Here is an 18,883-nt window from a genome sequence, read left to right on the forward strand (position 1 = left end):
CATTCTGCTTTTATTACTCTCTCCATTTATTGTTTTTTTTTTTCCTTTTCTTGTGCTCTCTTCCCTTCCTACCAGTAGTTTCATGCCCATGTTTTAAAACCATAATGAAAAGGGGGAGAAAATGGCACACACAAAAACCAAAGGTTACATACCCAAAATATGAGAATCTACTCAAAACAACTGCCCCCATTTTGATTTAAATAAAATAACCATATTTAACTGAAATAACCTACTTGAAAAAAGCAATCAACAGGTTCACCATGATGATATACTGCACGAAGAGGTAGACAGCTTGGAGGAACGGAGTAAGAAAAGAACCAGGAGGGCAAGACGGATGGCTTGCACAAACTACAAATAAAGAATTTAACAGAATGAGAGATAAGATGAATCACAGTCCTATGGTTCTACACAAATATTTATCACATTAACTTAGCAGAATACCATAAATTTTTGACATCTTTAAGATCCAGATGAATATTTTCCAGATTGTTTTTTTACTCTGAGTATCTACAAGGGTTTGATTTCTGAACGATGCCAAAATCCCCAACACACCATCTATATCTGAAGCATAGACTTCTCCATATATCATCCAGTATGGCTCAAATACAATATCTCGAGCAAGGCTCCAAGATGGCAGTTGCTTTGGTGAAAGAATGGCCTTGCGTGCCACTCCAAAGCTCAGCAGGACGATGGCCATCATGATCACAATGTAGAACATGTTTGCGGTCTACAAAATAACACAGCACAACCAGAACTTTACCTCTGATTTTAAATTTAGAGCAAATCAAACTCCAGCAGCATTCATAATCACACCTCCCAGTATTAAGACTGTCTAGTCATTGACCAAAATGCCGTAGTCCATGACTAGCTGGGTTTCCTTTGGCTAAACCATTTCCTTCCCTCTGCCACAGCATGTTTCATGTCAATGTCTGTCTAAAAACATAGATGTGTTGAGGGTGAAGAATCTGTGCTTAAACAAAAAATAGGGAGTATTCAAATTGGTCAAAGGAGTCCTTATCCCTAAGGTTATCTTCAGGAATCAATTAGAGACTGAGAAATGGATCAGGTCATGTTCATTTCACTTACTAAATGTACATCAATTCAACCCTTTTGTTCACTTATTTCATGAGTATTTCATGAGCTCCTCTGAATTTCTTAGCCTCCCTTCCACAAAGCTGGTACCATATGACCTATTCTAACCGATAGCCTGTGGAGTGGCAGTGAGTTATTTTAATTCCTGCCCAGAACAGTTAAAAGCTGTTAAACTTTCTCCATCCCTCTCATTCCCCACCACAGGAGACCTTGGAATCCATGTTATGTTGACATGGCACCGTCACAAGATAAAAGGATTCTTGATCCCTGAGTTATAGGGTAGAGCTCAGCCCCCATGAACACTCATTAAACTTTGCATTAGGGAGAAATAACTTGTGCTAACTCACCAAGATGTATCAGTTACCTCAGCACAACCTATCTGATAAATATCAATGCCACCAAGACCAGAGAACATTTCTTGTTTAAAAATATAAAGAAAAAAAAATGTTAAATATAAGTGTAAAGAAAGAAAAATCTGTCTTTGGAGTCCTAGAGGTTCTCCCTCTTCTGTTCTCCTTTGTTCAAGCACTACCCTTCTCTCTCCAGAACTTGCCCCATCCCTGCCAGTGAGTATTCCAGAAGGAAAAGCCAAAGATGATCTGGAGAGTACTTCCTAGAGGGTGGGTCTCAGGTCCCTAAGCCAGTTGGAGAAGGCTAACCCAACTGCACAGCAGGCTCAGATGACAGAGCCAGATGGTCCAGATTTGAAACCTGACTCCCCTACTTATGCCCTGGGGAAATTTACTTAACCTCCATTTCCGTGTATGAAAAATATGGACAACAGTAACAGTGCCTGTCTTAATGTTATTTTGAAGATTAAATGAGTTAATAGGTACAAGTACTTAGAACATAGTGTAGCCCATAACGCATACTACTTAAGAGTTGGCTGGGGGTGAGGAGATAAAAAGATGCATTGAAAGTGTTAGCAGAAAATATTACTGGTGGTAGCCTCACACAAATCTGACCTTCGAGAATCACTGTGCTCAGAGACACATTTGATTCAATCATATCTTCTGGCCATAACCAAAAGGCTAATAAGTGGAGTCTCCTTATCAACCACCCAATATACTCTGCAAGGACATTTGTTAAATATGAGTTTGTGGTTATAAAGAAAGCAGAGACGACATGAGCTCAATGTCTGTGCTTCTATAAACAATTCTAAAGGTTAAACTACTGGATGTGAACCATGAAAGTAGGTAAAGTCATTAAAAAGGACCCCAGCGGGGCGCCTGGGTGGCGCAGTCGGTTAAGCGTCCGACTTCAGCCAGGTCACGATCTCGCGGTCCGGGAGTTCGAGCCCCGCGTCAGGCTCTGGACTGATGGCTCAGAGCCTGGAGCCTGTTTCCGATTCTGTGTGTCTCCCTCTCTCTCTGCCCCTCCCCCATTCATGCTCTGTCTCTCTCTGTCCCAAAAATAAATAAACGTTGAAAAAAAAAAAATTAAAAAAAAAAAAAGGACCCCAGAACACACAAACAGATCGTACTCACCATTTTTGCAATCATGGTCACATATGGACCTACGTGTTGATTCACGGCAAAGAAGTCCAGGAGCCGTGAGAACCAGAATATGATGTCTATGCAGTAGATTAGTCTTCCCGCTGTGTGCAAAGGAGGGTCGCCCCACCGAAGGCCAAAACCAACTGAAAACAGGCCAATAGCCACAGTTTCTATTAGGTTCCAGTACTCACTAATCCATACCTTCACCTTTTGAGTAAACTTCCCAGGTTCTGAAATACAGACCTAAAAGAAGAAAGAAAGAGGGAAATTTAAAGAATGGAGTGTGACCCAAGGGGCTCATAATACTGTTCTTTGGTACATCAACTGCTGGCTTAGAGAATAATTTGAACCCCACCAAACCTTAGATCACAAGGGTATTTTAGAGCCTTCAGTTATCCTTGGCCAATGAATTATTAAAACGATTCTATAAATGTGTTTTAATGTCACCAGCTATTTGAAAAACAAACCAGAAAAAAACAAAAAAGAATACGTTTTCCTAGCTTTCATTAATCCTAAGCTAACACAGGGGGCCACCAAGACATTTAAAAACTCAGTATTACCGTGGGTCTATTACAGCTACCTTTCTGTTTTCATGAGGGAGAGCCAGTACAGAGGAAACTGGTTTGAAACCAAGGAATCCTGTAATCGAGTCCTGCTACCACTACTTAGTGAGTCGTTGACAAATCACTAAGAATGCCACATTAGAAGTCACTAGTATAAGAAATTACCCCTGCAAAAGAATATCAGACAAATTCAAACGTAAAGTCATAAACTTATTTTTCCCGAAGCATAAAAAATGGTGGCATTCAGAGGTTTTTCTCCTGAATTGTTTTCTATAAACTCCACGATACTGACTAGCAGGCGATACAGGTATAATTACTAAGAATACATTCACTTAGTATACAGTGTTCATCATATTAGCTCCAGGACAAAATGAATGTATGTGAATGCATATACACAGAGACACATATACACTGACATGTAAAACAAAGTTATAGCTGCATACGATTATAGTTAAAACTGCATGAGTGTTACCTCTGGGGTTTTTTTTAAGCAACTCGCTTGCAAAACCAAAAATGAAAGTTTTGTTTTGTCTTTTGGACTACTTGCCTCCGGGATTCTCAGTTTCAATTTTCAAAGGTGTTTAGGAAAACAATTCAAAAGCCATCAATGAATTCTTTCCTTATCGTCCAACTCTGGCCACTTATTTGCCTACTGTAAAGTGAGGCTGACAAGGTACAGTAATGGTAGGCTACAAAAATCAATCTAATTAAAAAGAAAAAAACCTTCTGGGAAATCAGACAGTTGGAGGGTCTAACAACAATTAGATAGCCTCACTCTAAGACAGATAAACACACTTGGACGTCTTTAAAAATAACTGCTTTCAAAGAGCAGCAACCAGCAGTAAGTCCTTGGCAAAGGATGAAGGGTTGAGATCAGAGCTCTTCCCCTAAATACCCTTTCTGTCCCAAGCAAATCAGGATCAGCATTGCCTGTCTCGCCCCCACCCTTGCTGTATCTGTCCGTTTCCATCACGAGCCCAAAACACCTCTTCCTAGAGGTGGAGAAGACAAAGGTAGAAGGGGCGACTCACCTCCCTGACCTTCTCAATGGCATTGGTGAAGATATAAATGATAACAAGCCACTCTTGCACGCTGGGCTGGGGCTGCATCTCCACCAACACAGTGTAAGTGAACAGCATGAGGAAGGCCAAATATGCCATCTATGAGGGGGACACACATTCCCTGGACATGAGTGAGAGTCGTAATGGAGAATGCCAAGTAGACACAAACCGAGCCAAGCAGAGACACAAAGGAACTTCAACATGATAACATGGAAATATAACTTCCGTTTACGCAGAACCTGATTTCAAGGAAAGTACAAGAATGTACAGTTTTCTATGCCAGAATTTAATGAAAGCAGTGAAGACCGCTGTTCCCAAATGCATGGAATGGGGCACTGTCTCATCTCGTTGGCTCCTGACCAGAATTTCTGGAACCCGGCCCATGCCGACATGGACACCGTCAGGCTAACGACAAACCGAGAGAGAATCAAACACTTTCCCCTCCCTGTAAGCATAGAAAACACGTGCCCCAAGTACACCAAGGAGCAGTATCAGTCGGTGTCTATTTTCGAATGTAATAAAATGTGACATTAGCTTCTGCTGGGAGTTTTATTTTATGTTGATAAAAACATCCTGGTTAGCGGGAAAGTATCGTCCAACTGTGAGTCCTTGTAGTGAAAGACTGTTCACATTTTTATCTTCTGCACTCAAACTAACACATGGTAGACATTCAAGAAATGCATGTTTCATTTTTAACTATATATATTAAACCTAGATTTCCAATATCTTCAAAAAATTAAGACACACTAAGCACACACATATATAGACACATAGGGACTAATAGCTTTGTAATCTTTTCCAACATTCTTATTATCTTAAGATATATTCCCAGAAGTAGAATCCCTGGGCATACACATTTAAACCCGTGACAATGCTACTAAATTGCCCATCAGAAAGGCTTTACCAGTTTCCATAATCACCAACAACGCATCAGACCGTGCAGTTCTTTTAATGGCTTCAGTGACAATACATAGTGCTAGCTGATCGACAGATGTATTAAAGCCCCAGATCAATAGCGAGGGACATGTGTGTGTGTGTGTGCGCGCTCATTTTCATTCTCAAGGAAGTGAATCATATTACTTTAACCTGAATCTCTATTTTCAGATCTTTCTGAGCTCTACCTAAGCTTGGTACATTACCCTCCCAGTAGAGTTCTACACAGAGAATGGCCAAAACCCCTTCTAACTACACAGTAGTCATTGTATATACCATGTGTGGTATTTGGGGAAGGCATGGTGGGTATTGCTGCCTATGAGATAGTTTAGAAAAGCAAGCACATAAGAAAGTTAAGGTAAATTCTGTTAATTCTATATTTCTCGAAGTTTATTCCTCAAAGTCTAAGCATGTTTGATGACCACTTAGACACATAATTTAAATAAATTTGTTCTATCAAGTAATCTTTTTTTTTCCTTTTTGTCATTGGCTTCATGATGACCAAACACTAAATCACCATAGATATTGGTAACATTGCCCCCTGATACTTTCTTTCTTTGCAACTCTTAAAAGATCCAAAAATGTTACATTTTTTCTTCTTCATCATCACATTTATAACAAGATACTGCTTCAGTAAAACATGCACATCATAACCGAGCCATGTGACATCAAGTCAAGAACGTCTGTGTTCACTGCTAACACTGTCCATTATGGGGAGGCAGACCCAGGTGGCTAATTTGTTCCATTTGTTTGTTAACTATGTGTTGTTGCTGTTCTCTTTGCTTAGCTTTACTCCTGTCCCTAAGAGTTCATCGGCTGGAGATTTCCAAGAACAGAAATACTTGAATACTTTTTTCTCAATGACATGACTATGGCTAAAAGTCTCTCAAAGCTACTATCAGAGACTTTGGGATATTTTGTTACACATTCACAAAAAATGGTGAAACCTCATCATTTGAAGGAAGATTTGATTTTTGAAAGCGGAACTATGTACATATTTAATAAGTATATGAAATACACGTTTGGATGGGCAAGTAAATATTTTGCAATGTAACACATTTAGATAAGTGTCCTTTTATAATCGTACTTCAAATGTTTTAGAAATACACAATTTGGCCAGGAGCAATTTAAAGTATAAGTAAGCATTAGAAAAATAAATGTTATTAAATAAATGTGAAAAGCACTCATTACATTTAAAGTGCAGTTAATGATTTCTCTGTATCACTACTATCAATATTAAATGTATTATTTATTTATAAAATTAACTTCTGCAATGTCATTGTCCTCCAAGGCAGAGGGGGGTGTCAGAAGAGGAAAATGAAATGAAATGAAATGAAATGAAATGAAGTGAAATGAAGTGAAATGAAATAAAATGAAATGAAATGAAATAAAATAAAATAAAATAAGTTTTATTATTCTCTCTATATTTATAATCATATGTGATTGAAGACAAAAAGCAAACACTTTGCATTTTTTGTTCATATTACACATTACACCTACAAATAAAAAATCAACTCAACTGCTTGATTTCTTTGCCCAAGATGAGAAAAGGATCTACAGCCATCACTTAATTCTACAACCACTACTGTTAATTGGCTGTTCCACAAAGTTTCACAGGCTCAGTCCCAGCAGAGCTAATAGGAAGCGCTCAGGAAAGAAGAAAATTCTTGTTCTTTTACTCCCATAGTAAGAGAGATTTGCTACAACCTGTCCTCGCCTCCCTCCAATCTTCTCTCCTACCTCCTCTGTGATTCCCCTCATTTTTTGTTTCTTATCGCACTTCTACATTTTATCACAAGTTGGCAAACCAGGCATATCATTATCAAAATCATCATTAACTATTGACCATCATGAAGCCTATTTTTAATTGCTGCAATGAGACCAACCGTATAAAACCAAAACTTGACAATTGGAGCATTGTAGAACTCATAGATTTTCCTGGTCCATGGGAGGCTTTGGGGACCACTCTTTAAATCAAAGTGCTGATTTTCATCTAGTTTCTCATCAGGGCCTCTCTCCAAATCACGGTCTTTCTGCAAAATAAATAATCACTTACTGTCAGAGCCTTAACTAAAATCCTGATATTTGCAAACATCCAAAATATATAACTATTTATGAACATAATACATTAGAAATTAATTGGGCACCCACCTGCCAAATTATAATCTTAGTCTTGCGAGGAAAGAAAACTATGTGTATTGCATAAATCTCTGACTTTTGGGGAAGGAGCCCAAGAGATCTGTGAAATGCAAGCCAAGTATCCAATAATGAAACCTAGTCAGACCAAGAGTAGTTCCAAGGGTTTAAAAGTGGTCCCTGCTCCTATTCTGCTTAACCTCCTTTGTCAGTATTTTGAAACCTAAAGATATCGTAACATTCCCCTGAAATCATTAACAGATAATACAACTATCTCCATAATAGAGGAAGACAAAATAGACACCCATCGATGATGTATTTCCCAAGTCCTAGGAAAGTTGGGCACAGCATGAGTTTTAGAATTTTGGCTTTGATAGCAGACATGTAGCCCTCATTGATGGCAGGGGTGCTGTGCCTAAAGTCCATGGACTCTCTGAGCTTCCAGGGTTCCTTGAATCCTCCTGCAACTATACGCCAGGATTTGTGTTGTACATGCAAATATTTCCAAGGAAAGCATCAAATCTTTCACCAGTTTCTTACAACAGATGTGTCAGTCCAAAGGGGTTAACCCTTGTAGGTGATAAGCAATAAGCATCTGTGTGGCAGACAAGGGGATGCATGACCGTGACTACACAGGTGTGCACACAGGATAAAAGCCTTGTAAAAAGTGGGGGGAAAGAACTGAAAAGAAAAGAAAGTATTACTTGTAGCCTGGTTGTTTTGGGGAAGAGGGAACTTAGGAATGGTAAAAGAGAAGCAAAGAGATGTCACCCTACTCTATAAAGGTCTGTGTGGTCCTAATTTTTAAACAGGAAATGCATTCCTTTTGTGACTTTAAAAAATATTAAATGAAAAGAAAGCCATGTTCTCTGATGCTTCTTTGACAAGTACGTTTCTCATCCTATCCACCAAAGATCTCTCTCTAGTTGTCACACCTGCAAGACTGGTATGATTTTACAAGACAAGGAATAAACGAAGTGTTGCTTGAAATGTCCATAAAATTGAGAAAATGTAATTTTTGAGGCTTCTGGCTTCTAGACAGGTTATCTCAGTGTCTGATTGATGGCTGTCATTCACATCACTTTGGGCAATGAAATTGGGGTTGTGACTTAAAAGTATAGGAACTGATCTGGTTCCTAACAGGTTTGGACCAGCCCAGAGTTAAAATAGCTTAGAACCAATAAGAAAAGTCATCATTTACTGTGATTTTAATGACATCAGTACCACTTTAAGAAGACCCCAGAAAGCAATTTAAGTAATGACTCTGTGAGTGAATAATCTCTCTTATTATTTTTTTCTAGGAATTTCTCATTAGGTCTTACTTACTCTTGACAATTTGGTATGCATTATAAAGCCCTAATTGGGCCTCTCTCTAAGTTGAATTCAAAGACACCCAACTACCATGAGGAAGACAATGTGAGAATATAAATTCAGATTCAGGACTTTCCTTCCTGCACCCTTACAAGAAGGTAAACATAAAAATGTTTCACTTAGCTAACTTTTTTTCTATTCAAATCTCAACATCATCAATCAAATGGTCTCTCTGTCTCTCTGTCTCTCTGTCTCTCTCTCCCCCCCTTCCTCTCCCCCTTTTCTCTCCCCTGTCCTCTCTCCTCCTCTTTCTCTTTCTCTCAAAGGAATCTGCTATCAGCAGGCACACAGGATAAAATTATAACTACAACAATCAACTCTACTAAAATTCATACCTATTTTCCATTGTATTACTATCATCTTCCCCACTTAATGATGGTCTGATCAAACACATTATTGTTCAACTTTCGAAAACATTTTTTCATTGTAGTTTATCAACATGTCTAAGAACTAAACTCCTCTTTCTCCTTCCAAACCTGCTCCTTTTCCAAATATTCCCATATCCTTTCAAGATGCCCTTGTTTTAACCATCAACTTCTTGGTCGTATTTGCTACCTCCCTTTCATTCATGCTCCATGTTCAAACTCTATTTGATTCTTCACTTAGGATTTCTCTTTTCCTCTCTATGCCCATCGCTACTAACTCTGGCCAAAGCCCGTAATCCTCCTCATCTGGATGGTTACACCAGGCTATGTTCTCCCTGTTTTCAGCCTATCTTCTTGCCACGTCATCCTCTACGCTGGAGGCAGAATAATTTTCCTAATGGTCAAAGCATCTTGCTACCGTATCACATACATCCACAGGGTCTCCATTACCTACAGAAAAAATACCACATTCCCTCATAGGATATACAAGAGTCTCCATGATCTAGCCTCAATCTACTTTCCCAGCCATACCCACAAATATTTCCTCCTTGTCCCATATCCACTATAACCTGGGCTCTAGCCAAGCCAAGGAACATACGATGTTTGACATATGCCTTGCAATTCCTGCCCCTGGGCCCCTACCTACTATCTGTCCTTCCACAGAAATGCTATTTCCACATAAGTCCATCTTAACCACTACCTCATTCATGAAGCCGCCACCAATCTCCAATCCTCACTGACTGACACCAGATGAGAAGAATCTTCTTCTTCTAGTTAAGGCATTCTGCCATCTTGCTATAATTTGTTCCTAAGAAAGCTCCTGTCATCAAAAGTCATGCTTTCAAAGGGCTAGCAGCTAGATAGATTAAACTTCTGATGGCAAAGTTATTTTACTGTAGAGACTTCAGTAAGGACTTTTATAAAACCTCATGAAGCAGATGCAGTGGTTGAATCTACACAGCTTCAGAACAATGGCCTTCCTTTTCCTATCACCGGTGGTACTTTCGTTATATTCATTATCACCCACTATTACCACAAGGACAAACTACAAAGACCTGCTAAAAGAGCATCTACCTGTCTTCACTTTTCTCCCAAAATATAGAATACAAATTGTATTCTTCCACTAATCAAGCATATTATGTTCAATCAGCATTGTGAAATCTTACCGTCTCATGAAATGCTGACTCTCTGCTTAGCAAAATTCCAAACACAAAGCAGGTAAACAAAAACTATTGCTCTAGTTAAATTCACAGACAAGAGAACATTGTTACTATGATTATAATCCATTCAGAACAGGGCAAATTTGAAACATTTTTTAATAAATGCTTTAAATTGAATAATGCTGAGGTATCGCAGGTACTCTGCCTGATTATAAGCCCCATGGTGGCAGAAGCCACCATGCAGTGTCCCCAGAACATTGTATCTTATCTGGCACATGGTAGGTGGCCATTAAATATTAATTTAATTGATAAATTGATATGGCCATGTCCAAAGCATCCAGGTGGGCAATTGTTATAAACAGAACCACTACAGTACAGCCAAAGTTTAATTTTTCAGGGAATTGTGAGAATGTACCATATTTTTCAATGTTAAGAGCACAGTTAACTGCCACTTAAGGAAGGACTTCCTACTCTAAAAGTTCCCCTTTGAGAATGACTACTTAGTGGAATGCTCCAGCTATCTACAATGCCTTAAGTGTTTGTGGGAGCTTAGCTTTCCATGAAACCTGTAAGAGCCAAAAGTGAAGTTACATCCACTTGCAAAGTACTATTTGCTACCAACTGCCAACATATTTATACACTTGTTTATAGATAAGTAGGTGGGTGAATGGATGGATGGATGGATAGATAGATAGATAGATAGGTAGATAAGCAGCTTTCTCCATTGTTCACTTCAATAAACTAACTCAGTGTGAACATATAAATGAGCAAATTCAAACAAAATATCTCACATATGAAGACTTCATTCTATTTCTAAAGGTGTTAAGCCAACACTGCATTTCTTATCTTCCCTTAAAAAAACACTTGAAATGGTCTGTGCTTAGTAACCATATCATCTAGCCAGTACAGTCACAATTGCGACAACTTGATTAGCCCAGCTTGGCAAGATGATTGCTCACGCATTCCACAGAGGTTAGAATGCACCTGTCATCTTATACTCTGAGAACCCGAGATAAAACATCAGCCTTAGCAAAGTGAGGATGGAAGGAAGAGAGAGAGGGTAGAGGAGAGGAATACATATATACCCAAACAGGCATGAGAGTCAAAATATTTAACAACTGATCTGATAGGGGCACTAACCAATCAGAATGGATGCTCACCCAATCAAAACAGACGTCAGCCATACCCACTAATTATAATTATTTTGAATTTAATACTTATTGAATACATTTTTAGATACTATAACAAATACTTCACAAGTACAAAAGCATATCCAAAAAAGATGCTAACTAAAGATGCCTCATTAAAATATTAAGTACCACAGAAGACGGTCACTGCACCTACAGTAATAAGTTTATAAGTAATGATCCAAGTTGAGACAAAAAAGCAAAAAATACGTGCACAGACAGAATACTGGGGACTTTCCAATGAAGACAGGTTGCAAGAGCAGTAGCTCAAGTTACTCAGGAAAGCATATACAGCTGGGAACTCAAGTAAAATTAGTTGGTCACTGGATATAACGAATGTAAAAAAAAATTGTGCAGTGAAACAGTAAAGATAATGCAAATCCTAAACCTGCATCTTTACAAAAGATTTTTAAGGATATGAGGCATTCCTCATTGTAACTTCAGAGAAACAGTAACTCTATTTATTCTACTTGTCACAAGGGAAAATGAAAAGTGAAGCAGCCATCAAGGCAGAATAAAGACTTTATTTCCCAAAGAAATGGGATATTTTGCTTAATCATATATGGGGGTTAATTAGACATATCATACATGCTATGCCTGATCATAGATAATATGACTAAGATTGTTAAATAAGTTGTTTCCTAAACAAATTTTGGGAATGTGTACATTTGTGCAGGTGTATGAAAATGTGTACGAATGCATATGAAAGCTTAGTTCCTGGGGATATTGTACTAACCGTATAAGCACTTTCTTTGGCATTGCTGGCGTTCTGGTCACCATAATACCACGCAAACTGGAAGTCCTGGGATTGGGGAACATGTGACATCTCTGCTTTGCTTTTAAATTCCAATGACAAAATGGTGGGTGGAAAAAGAATACTTATGATGATCTTTGAAAGAAAATAAAGCAAAATAAACAGTAAGAGTTACACAAGTCACAAGTATTAGCCAAGTAACAAAATGAAGATTTTCACATACATAAAGTGTCAGACCTATCCCCAATTCAGTTGATAACCTGATTCGACATGTACTTGTTGACTCAATTCCAATTCTAGAAGTGTCGCTCTCAGAAATACTCATAAATACAAGTGCATGTGTATAGGGATGATTGTTGCAGGGTTATGTGTAATAGCAAAAAACCTATGTCAACCTGGGGTACCTGGGTGGCTCAGTCAGTTGAGCGTCTAACTCTTGATTTTGGCTCAGGTCATGATTTCACGATTCGTGGGATCGAGCCCCGTGTCGAGCTCTACACTGACAGTACAGAGTTTTCTTGGGATTCTCTCTCTCCCTACCTCGCTCTGCCCCTTCTCCCCTGTCAAGTAAATAAATAAACTTAAAAAAACGTCTATGTCAACCTAAATATCCATCTCCAAAGGGAGGATAGCTGGTGTAGAACAACCTAAGAGTGGAATATTATGCAATCATTAAAAAGATAAAGGCAATTTTTAATATAATGAAAAGATATCCAAGTTATATTGTTATGTGAATAAAAGCAAACTATATAATAACATATATGGTGTGCTCCCATTACTGTGCAAAAAGAAAATTAAAAATTAAAGAAGATATGTACACATATATGCATTTAAAGGCTTAAAAATATGTATATTACACTGTAATTATTTATCCATAGGAGCAGGCAGTAAGAAGTATTATTTTTCAGTAAGCATGAGCATATTGCTTTCATAACCTTTAATGCCATTAAGTAGTTATCCCGTAAAACACATTAAAATGTATTCATATTATGAAATCAAGAATATAAAAACATACCAAGTGCCACCTTCTGGTGGATTCACCTCACATCCTACACAAATATTTTCTTTGCCAGTAAATCCCAAGGAAGGTATTCATCCAGATATCCATAGTTCCTTCATTATTATTGCTATTATTCATGTATTTATGGGCTATTCAAAAGATTTTTTTTATTCAAAAGATTATTTTATGTTCAATTTATATGGCTTTTAAGAATAAATAGTGTAGGAGATTTACTAAATGTTGTACAACTCAACTTCTTGAGCACTACTTTTCTTTCAAGCTAAAATCAGGCCTTAGTTCTCTGGGATTCGGTGAACAAAAATACAATTAACCCTGACTGCACACCATTCATGATTAAATAAACTGAAGTCATATCCTGGTCAACTTTCACTGCTGAAATGACTTTTTGTTGTGTTTTAAAGCCTGATCTCCTATAAGAAGTTTTTCAGGACCGTCCCAGTTTTGACAGGGTTTTGTTTGTGTGAACAGTATATGCTTTCTCTTCAGATGTGGAACCCAAAATACACACAGTCTTCTAGGTCTGGAAACATCATAGTTACCAGGCACAATGATGACATTACACTAATTAATTCCTAACCCACTTCCTGAAAAGACTCCACTTGTCCCTTGCAGGACAACTGCCTCATGAAACACTACTCAAGGATAGCGATATCCCATTCCCAAGGGATCAGTTGGAGCCTATCACCCTATAAGTATTTAAATGAGTTTTCTCTTCCACCAGACCCTATAAGGTCTTCCTCCAGTCTTCATACACTTGGAATCAGTCTAACCAGGACACCTTACAATTATTTGCAAACGTGTTCTCAAAACTCACAAGCCAAACACTGGGGAATCAGGATCTACACAGGGAGAGCAATTTCCTGCAGCTCAGAGATTTTAAGTAGCTAATTCAGACTTCTTTCTCAACTCACTGTGTTTTGAGGCAAAACATTCAGTCTTGTTTCACTTAGGTCTCTTGGTTGGTACAAGGTATATGAGGAGCAAAATGTTATTAAGTTCTCAGTAAAAAGGATTTCTAGTAAACTAAACTACGTACAGGACACAGCCATGGGGAAAATTACTGCTCAAACTTGCAGCCAACTTACCCCATCTCATTCTCTACACATTTAAAAACAGTTATTGCCAGAGATTGCGTAGCTAGAGGTGGACCCATTCATGTCTCTGCTTCATCATTTCCAAAGTTGAAATCAAAACAGATCAAAGGAGAACTTCTAGAAACAGCTGTTATTTATCCAATATTTTTAAAAGAGGAATCTATGTGAAATAAGTTTTGATTCAATTTCTCTTATTTTTGCAATCTCATTAGTGGAATTGAAATGTGCAAGTTCTTTTATTTATTTTATATATTATGCCTTTTATTTCTTTGTGTTTTCTATAGTGTGTCCAACAAAAACATATTTTTAAGAAAGTCGTCCTATTTGGGACACAAATTTTTAAGAACTGCAGGAAAAATAAAATAATATAGTCTTAATGTTATCTCTTAATTCTCATGTTTTATTCCTTTTAATTCAGTTTTTATAAGCATAAGGACTTTATAAGCCTGACCTTAACCAAAAGCTTTAGATTTGATGTCAAAAGTCTAATGTTTTTAGTAGTTAACTAAATTACTCTTGATAATTCAAGATGAGAGGTGAGGCCAAACTGTAATGGGTAGAAGAATCTGGAAATGGGTGAACAAATGTTTTTGAGGGCAGCTTTATAAAATAAGCATTTAAGGGACACCTGGGTGGCTCAGTCAGTTAAGTATCCTACTCTTGAATCTCGGCTCAGGTCATGAACTCCCAGTTGGTGAGATAGAGCCCCACATCAGGCTCTGCACTGACAGTGTGGAGCCTGCCTGGGTTCCCTCTGTCGCTCTCTCTCTGCTCCTCCCCCATTCATGCTCCTTCTCTCCGTCTCTCAAAATAAATAAATAAACTTAAAAAAAAATAAAATAAAATAAGCATTATTCCCTAAAACATCACATTGGATGAAGAGAACAGAAATTGTTGATTTTATTTAGTTTATTGTTGGTTAATATTCTTAAGATGAAAAAAATTTCACTAAAAAGGCTCATTTAGTTCTGTTATAATTATCAGAGGTAATGGAGTTTACTAAGAATGAAATCTTGTATGGGAATGCAAGCTGGTGCAGCCGCTCTGGAAAACAGTATGCAGGTTCCTCAAAAAACTAAAAACAGAACTACCCTACGACCCAGCAATTGCACTACTAGGCATTTATCCACGGGATACAGGTGCGGTGTTTCAAAGGGACACATGCATCCCCATGTTTGTAGCAGCACAATCAACAATAGCAAAAGTATGGAAGGAGCCCAAATGCCCATCGATAGATGAATGGATAAAGAAGATGTGGTATATATATACAACGGAGTATTACTTGGCAATCAAAAAGAGTGAAATCTCGCCACTTGCAACTATGTGGATGGAACTGGAGGGTATTATGCTACGTGAAATTAGTCAGAGAAAGACAAAAATCATATGACTTCAGTCATATGAGGACTTTAAGAGACAAAACAGATGAACATAAGGGAAGGGAAGCAAAAATAATATAAAAACAGGGAGGGGGGCAAAACAGAAGAGACTCATAAATCTGGAGAACAAACTGAGGGTTACTGGAGGGGTTGTGGGAAGGGGGATGGGCTAAATGGGTATGGGGCAATAAGGAATCTACTCCTGAAATCATTGTCGCACTATATGCTAACTAATTTGGATATAAATTTTAAAAAATAAAAAAAACAAGAGAATGAAATCTTGCATATGTTTGTATATGCTTCCAACTTCTAACCACCTTCACAAGAGAATGCCTTTTGATGGACAGAGTTGGTACAATCATCCCCATTTTTAAAAAAGAAACCGGGAGATAAAGTAGTGTTAGAGGCTCCCCTGGGAAGATCCCGGCTCATCTGTGAGAGCCAAAGATACTAACTGGCTTTCCTGAATATACTCTTCCACAACAAGGGAAAAATGAAGTCCAGAATATAGACCTTCAGAGTAAACCAACATTAAATTCTATACAGCAAGTAAGTACATCTTTTTTTTTTTAAGTATACTTATTTATTTGGAGAGAGAGAGAATGAATGAGCGGGGGAGGGGCAAGAAGAGAGGGAGAGAGAGAAACCCAAGCACTGACAGCGCAGAGCCCATCGTGGGGCTCCATCCCACGAACTATGAGACCATGACCTGAGCCAAAATCAAGAGTTGGATGCTTAACCAACTGGGCCACCCAGGCGCCCCAAATACACCCTTTTCTTTCAATTCAAGTACAGCTGACCCACAAGGTTACATTAGTTTCGGATGTACAGAACAGAGACTTGAGACCTCTATACTTGCACTGTGCTCCCCACAAGTGTAGCTACCGTCTGTCTCCACACAACACGACCACAGCACCACTGACCACATTCCTTGTGCTGTGCCGTTCATCCCTGTGGCTTACTCATTCCATAACTAGAAGCCTGTGCCTGCCTCTCCCCTTCACCCATTTTGCCCATCCCCCCAGCCTCCTCCCCTTTGGCAACCACCAGCACGTTCTCTGCGAGTCAATGTACCTTTAGCCAAGCATGTTTCCTCATTTTCAGGCGCCCAGTCCACATGTCTGTCAGCAGCATCTGGGTGCAAGTATGTGAAACGAAGGGCCTCAACCTTCCAGACACGGCCAGTTTCAGACAGGTGGAATCGCTCCAGTTCTTGAGTTCGTAGGTCAGCAGTTTCATGGCCATTCTTTCATTCTGCTTGAATGCCTTCTCCAACACATCCAGGGCAAGCTGGCCAAACTGTCTGTAATGACACACAGTTAGTGGAAAAAAAAAAAAAAAAAAAAAAAAAAAATGCGGGTGAGAGTCCCAGTAACATTCAAAACGATGAGAGAGGAGACTCAGGAAAGACCGATGCAAAAGAATGAACAGCAACAGAATAACCTCAGATTGCAGAAGCTATTTGAAAGTGATTGCTGCTCAGATGAACAGTTCTCCCTTTCCAGAATTTGGTTTACATCAGGCATGGCTGAGCTATCTATTCATGGGGAGAAGCCTGTCTACACTACAAACCAGGCTATATATAGCTTGGTTTAGGGCTCTCTGACAAGACCTAATAAAGAATTTTTTTACAGAAAAGACTGTTCAATACTGAACTAGCGATTAAGGAAAATCATGGGGTCACCCTTTTTTTCCTTAACATTTTAGAAAATAAATAGATGACTTGAGTAAGAAGCTAGACTTGGAGACATTTTGGGGGATGTTGTTTACTCTGAGAAGCAGACCCTGCTATTCTCTCAGAATCTTTTTTTTTATTATTTTTAAAAACTGTGTATATATTTTGAGGGAGAGAACAGGGGATGGGCAGAGAGAGAGGGAAAGAGAGAGAATCCCAAGCAGGCTCCGAGCTGTCAGAACAGAGCCTGACTCAGGGCTCAAATTGAGCCTTCCAGGTGCCCCTCTCTGGAACTTTTATTTTATTTTATTTTATTTTATTTTATTTTATTTTATTTTAAGTTTATTTATTTATTTTGAGAGAGAAAGAGAAAGAGTGAGCAGGAGAGGGGCAGAAAGAGAGGGAGAGAGAGAATCCCAAGCAGGCTCCATGCTGTCAGCACAGAGCCCGATGTGGGACTCAAACCCACAAACTGTGAGATCATGACCTGAGCCAAAATCAAAAGTCTGACACTTAATCGACTGAGCTATCCAGGCGCTCCTCTCTGAAACTTAAAAGTCACAATTACACATTAGTTTCCATTAACTCTAGCCCCTCTTCTTTCCTCACTATTATAATGCTTCAGTAATAAAAAAAAAAAATCAAAACTATTTCTAACTTTTCTATCTTTTGCCATCATGCTCTGGTTCTTTGACACATAACACATTTATTTGTTTTCCTGCCTGAAAGGTACTACAAGTAAACAACAAGTTTTCACTTAACTTAGTATCAAAGAGTTTGAGAGTTCAAAATCATTAACTGAACATTCTGTGTGAGAAAACTAGAATCCTGAAATCTGGCCAACTAATCACCCAATTAGTAAACAGCTGGACTAAGACCAAAACCCAGCTCTCCTAATTTGAGGACCAACTCTCGACTCTCTTCTGCTTGTTCCACAAAGCACCCTGAAATACCTAAAGCCCCTTATTTACAGGAGAGCCCAGGAAATGCACGGCAACAAGTCCATGCGTCTTACAAGTTCTAAGTTGAGGGAGATAAAAGTGTCTAACCATTCTAAGAACTGTCGATGTTTAGTATGAAGTGAAGAGAGAACTCCTACTTTGAGTAATTTTTCAACTCTTCTGAGGCATCATCCACCATGTTGCTCTCCTTAGCTTCATGGGCCATGGCTCGGTAGAGTTTACAAGCAATCACTGCCTTGACCGTGGCCTCCTCTCCGTGCTGCCAGAAGAACATGGCCATCTTCTGTCTTTTCATTAGCACAGCCCAAACCAATAGGTCATTGTAAGGGTAAATAAAGCCAGTAGACTCAGGGTCATCTGATATATTTTGCTCTTCTTTTGACTTCTTCCTTGATTTATGAAGGACTACAGACTTTTCCTGTTGGAAAATAAAATATAAATGGAGTCCCAAATACTCAGATGCATGATATTTGACCTAATGAAACATATCAGGTACCCTAAGAATATTTTTTAAATCATTGACAAGAGATGGAAATAACAATGGAACTTTATAAACCAGAAATCAAAATTTTGGTCTTTTAGGTGATCTATTTCTCATTGTGTCTGACAGATCCAGGGTCCAGAAGCTGAGACACCT

At 38.6% G+C, this 18,883-nt stretch overlaps 1 protein-coding gene across 1 annotated transcript in view; it reads right to left on the minus strand.

Moving 5' to 3' along the window:
* Positions 1 to 18,883, minus strand: part of TRPM6 (transient receptor potential cation channel subfamily M member 6) — a 170,721-nt gene that overhangs the window by 59,691 nt on the left and 92,147 nt on the right. Inside the window, exons 16-23 of the mRNA XM_030293715.1 lie at positions 18,384 to 18,664; positions 16,684 to 16,912; positions 12,101 to 12,253; positions 7,032 to 7,178; positions 4,183 to 4,311; positions 2,580 to 2,831; positions 553 to 727; positions 234 to 348 (exon numbers count right to left, since the gene is read on the minus strand). Of these exons, the coding sequence (XP_030149575.1) occupies positions 234 to 348; positions 553 to 727; positions 2,580 to 2,831; positions 4,183 to 4,311; positions 7,032 to 7,178; positions 12,101 to 12,253; positions 16,684 to 16,912; positions 18,384 to 18,664 (1,481 nt within the window). The remainder of the gene's footprint in view (positions 1 to 233; positions 349 to 552; positions 728 to 2,579; positions 2,832 to 4,182; positions 4,312 to 7,031; positions 7,179 to 12,100; positions 12,254 to 16,683; positions 16,913 to 18,383; positions 18,665 to 18,883) is intronic.

Source organism: Lynx canadensis, chromosome D4, assembly GCF_007474595.2.
Source record: "Lynx canadensis isolate LIC74 chromosome D4, mLynCan4.pri.v2, whole genome shotgun sequence".
Taxonomy (NCBI): Eukaryota; Metazoa; Chordata; class Mammalia; order Carnivora; family Felidae; genus Lynx; species Lynx canadensis.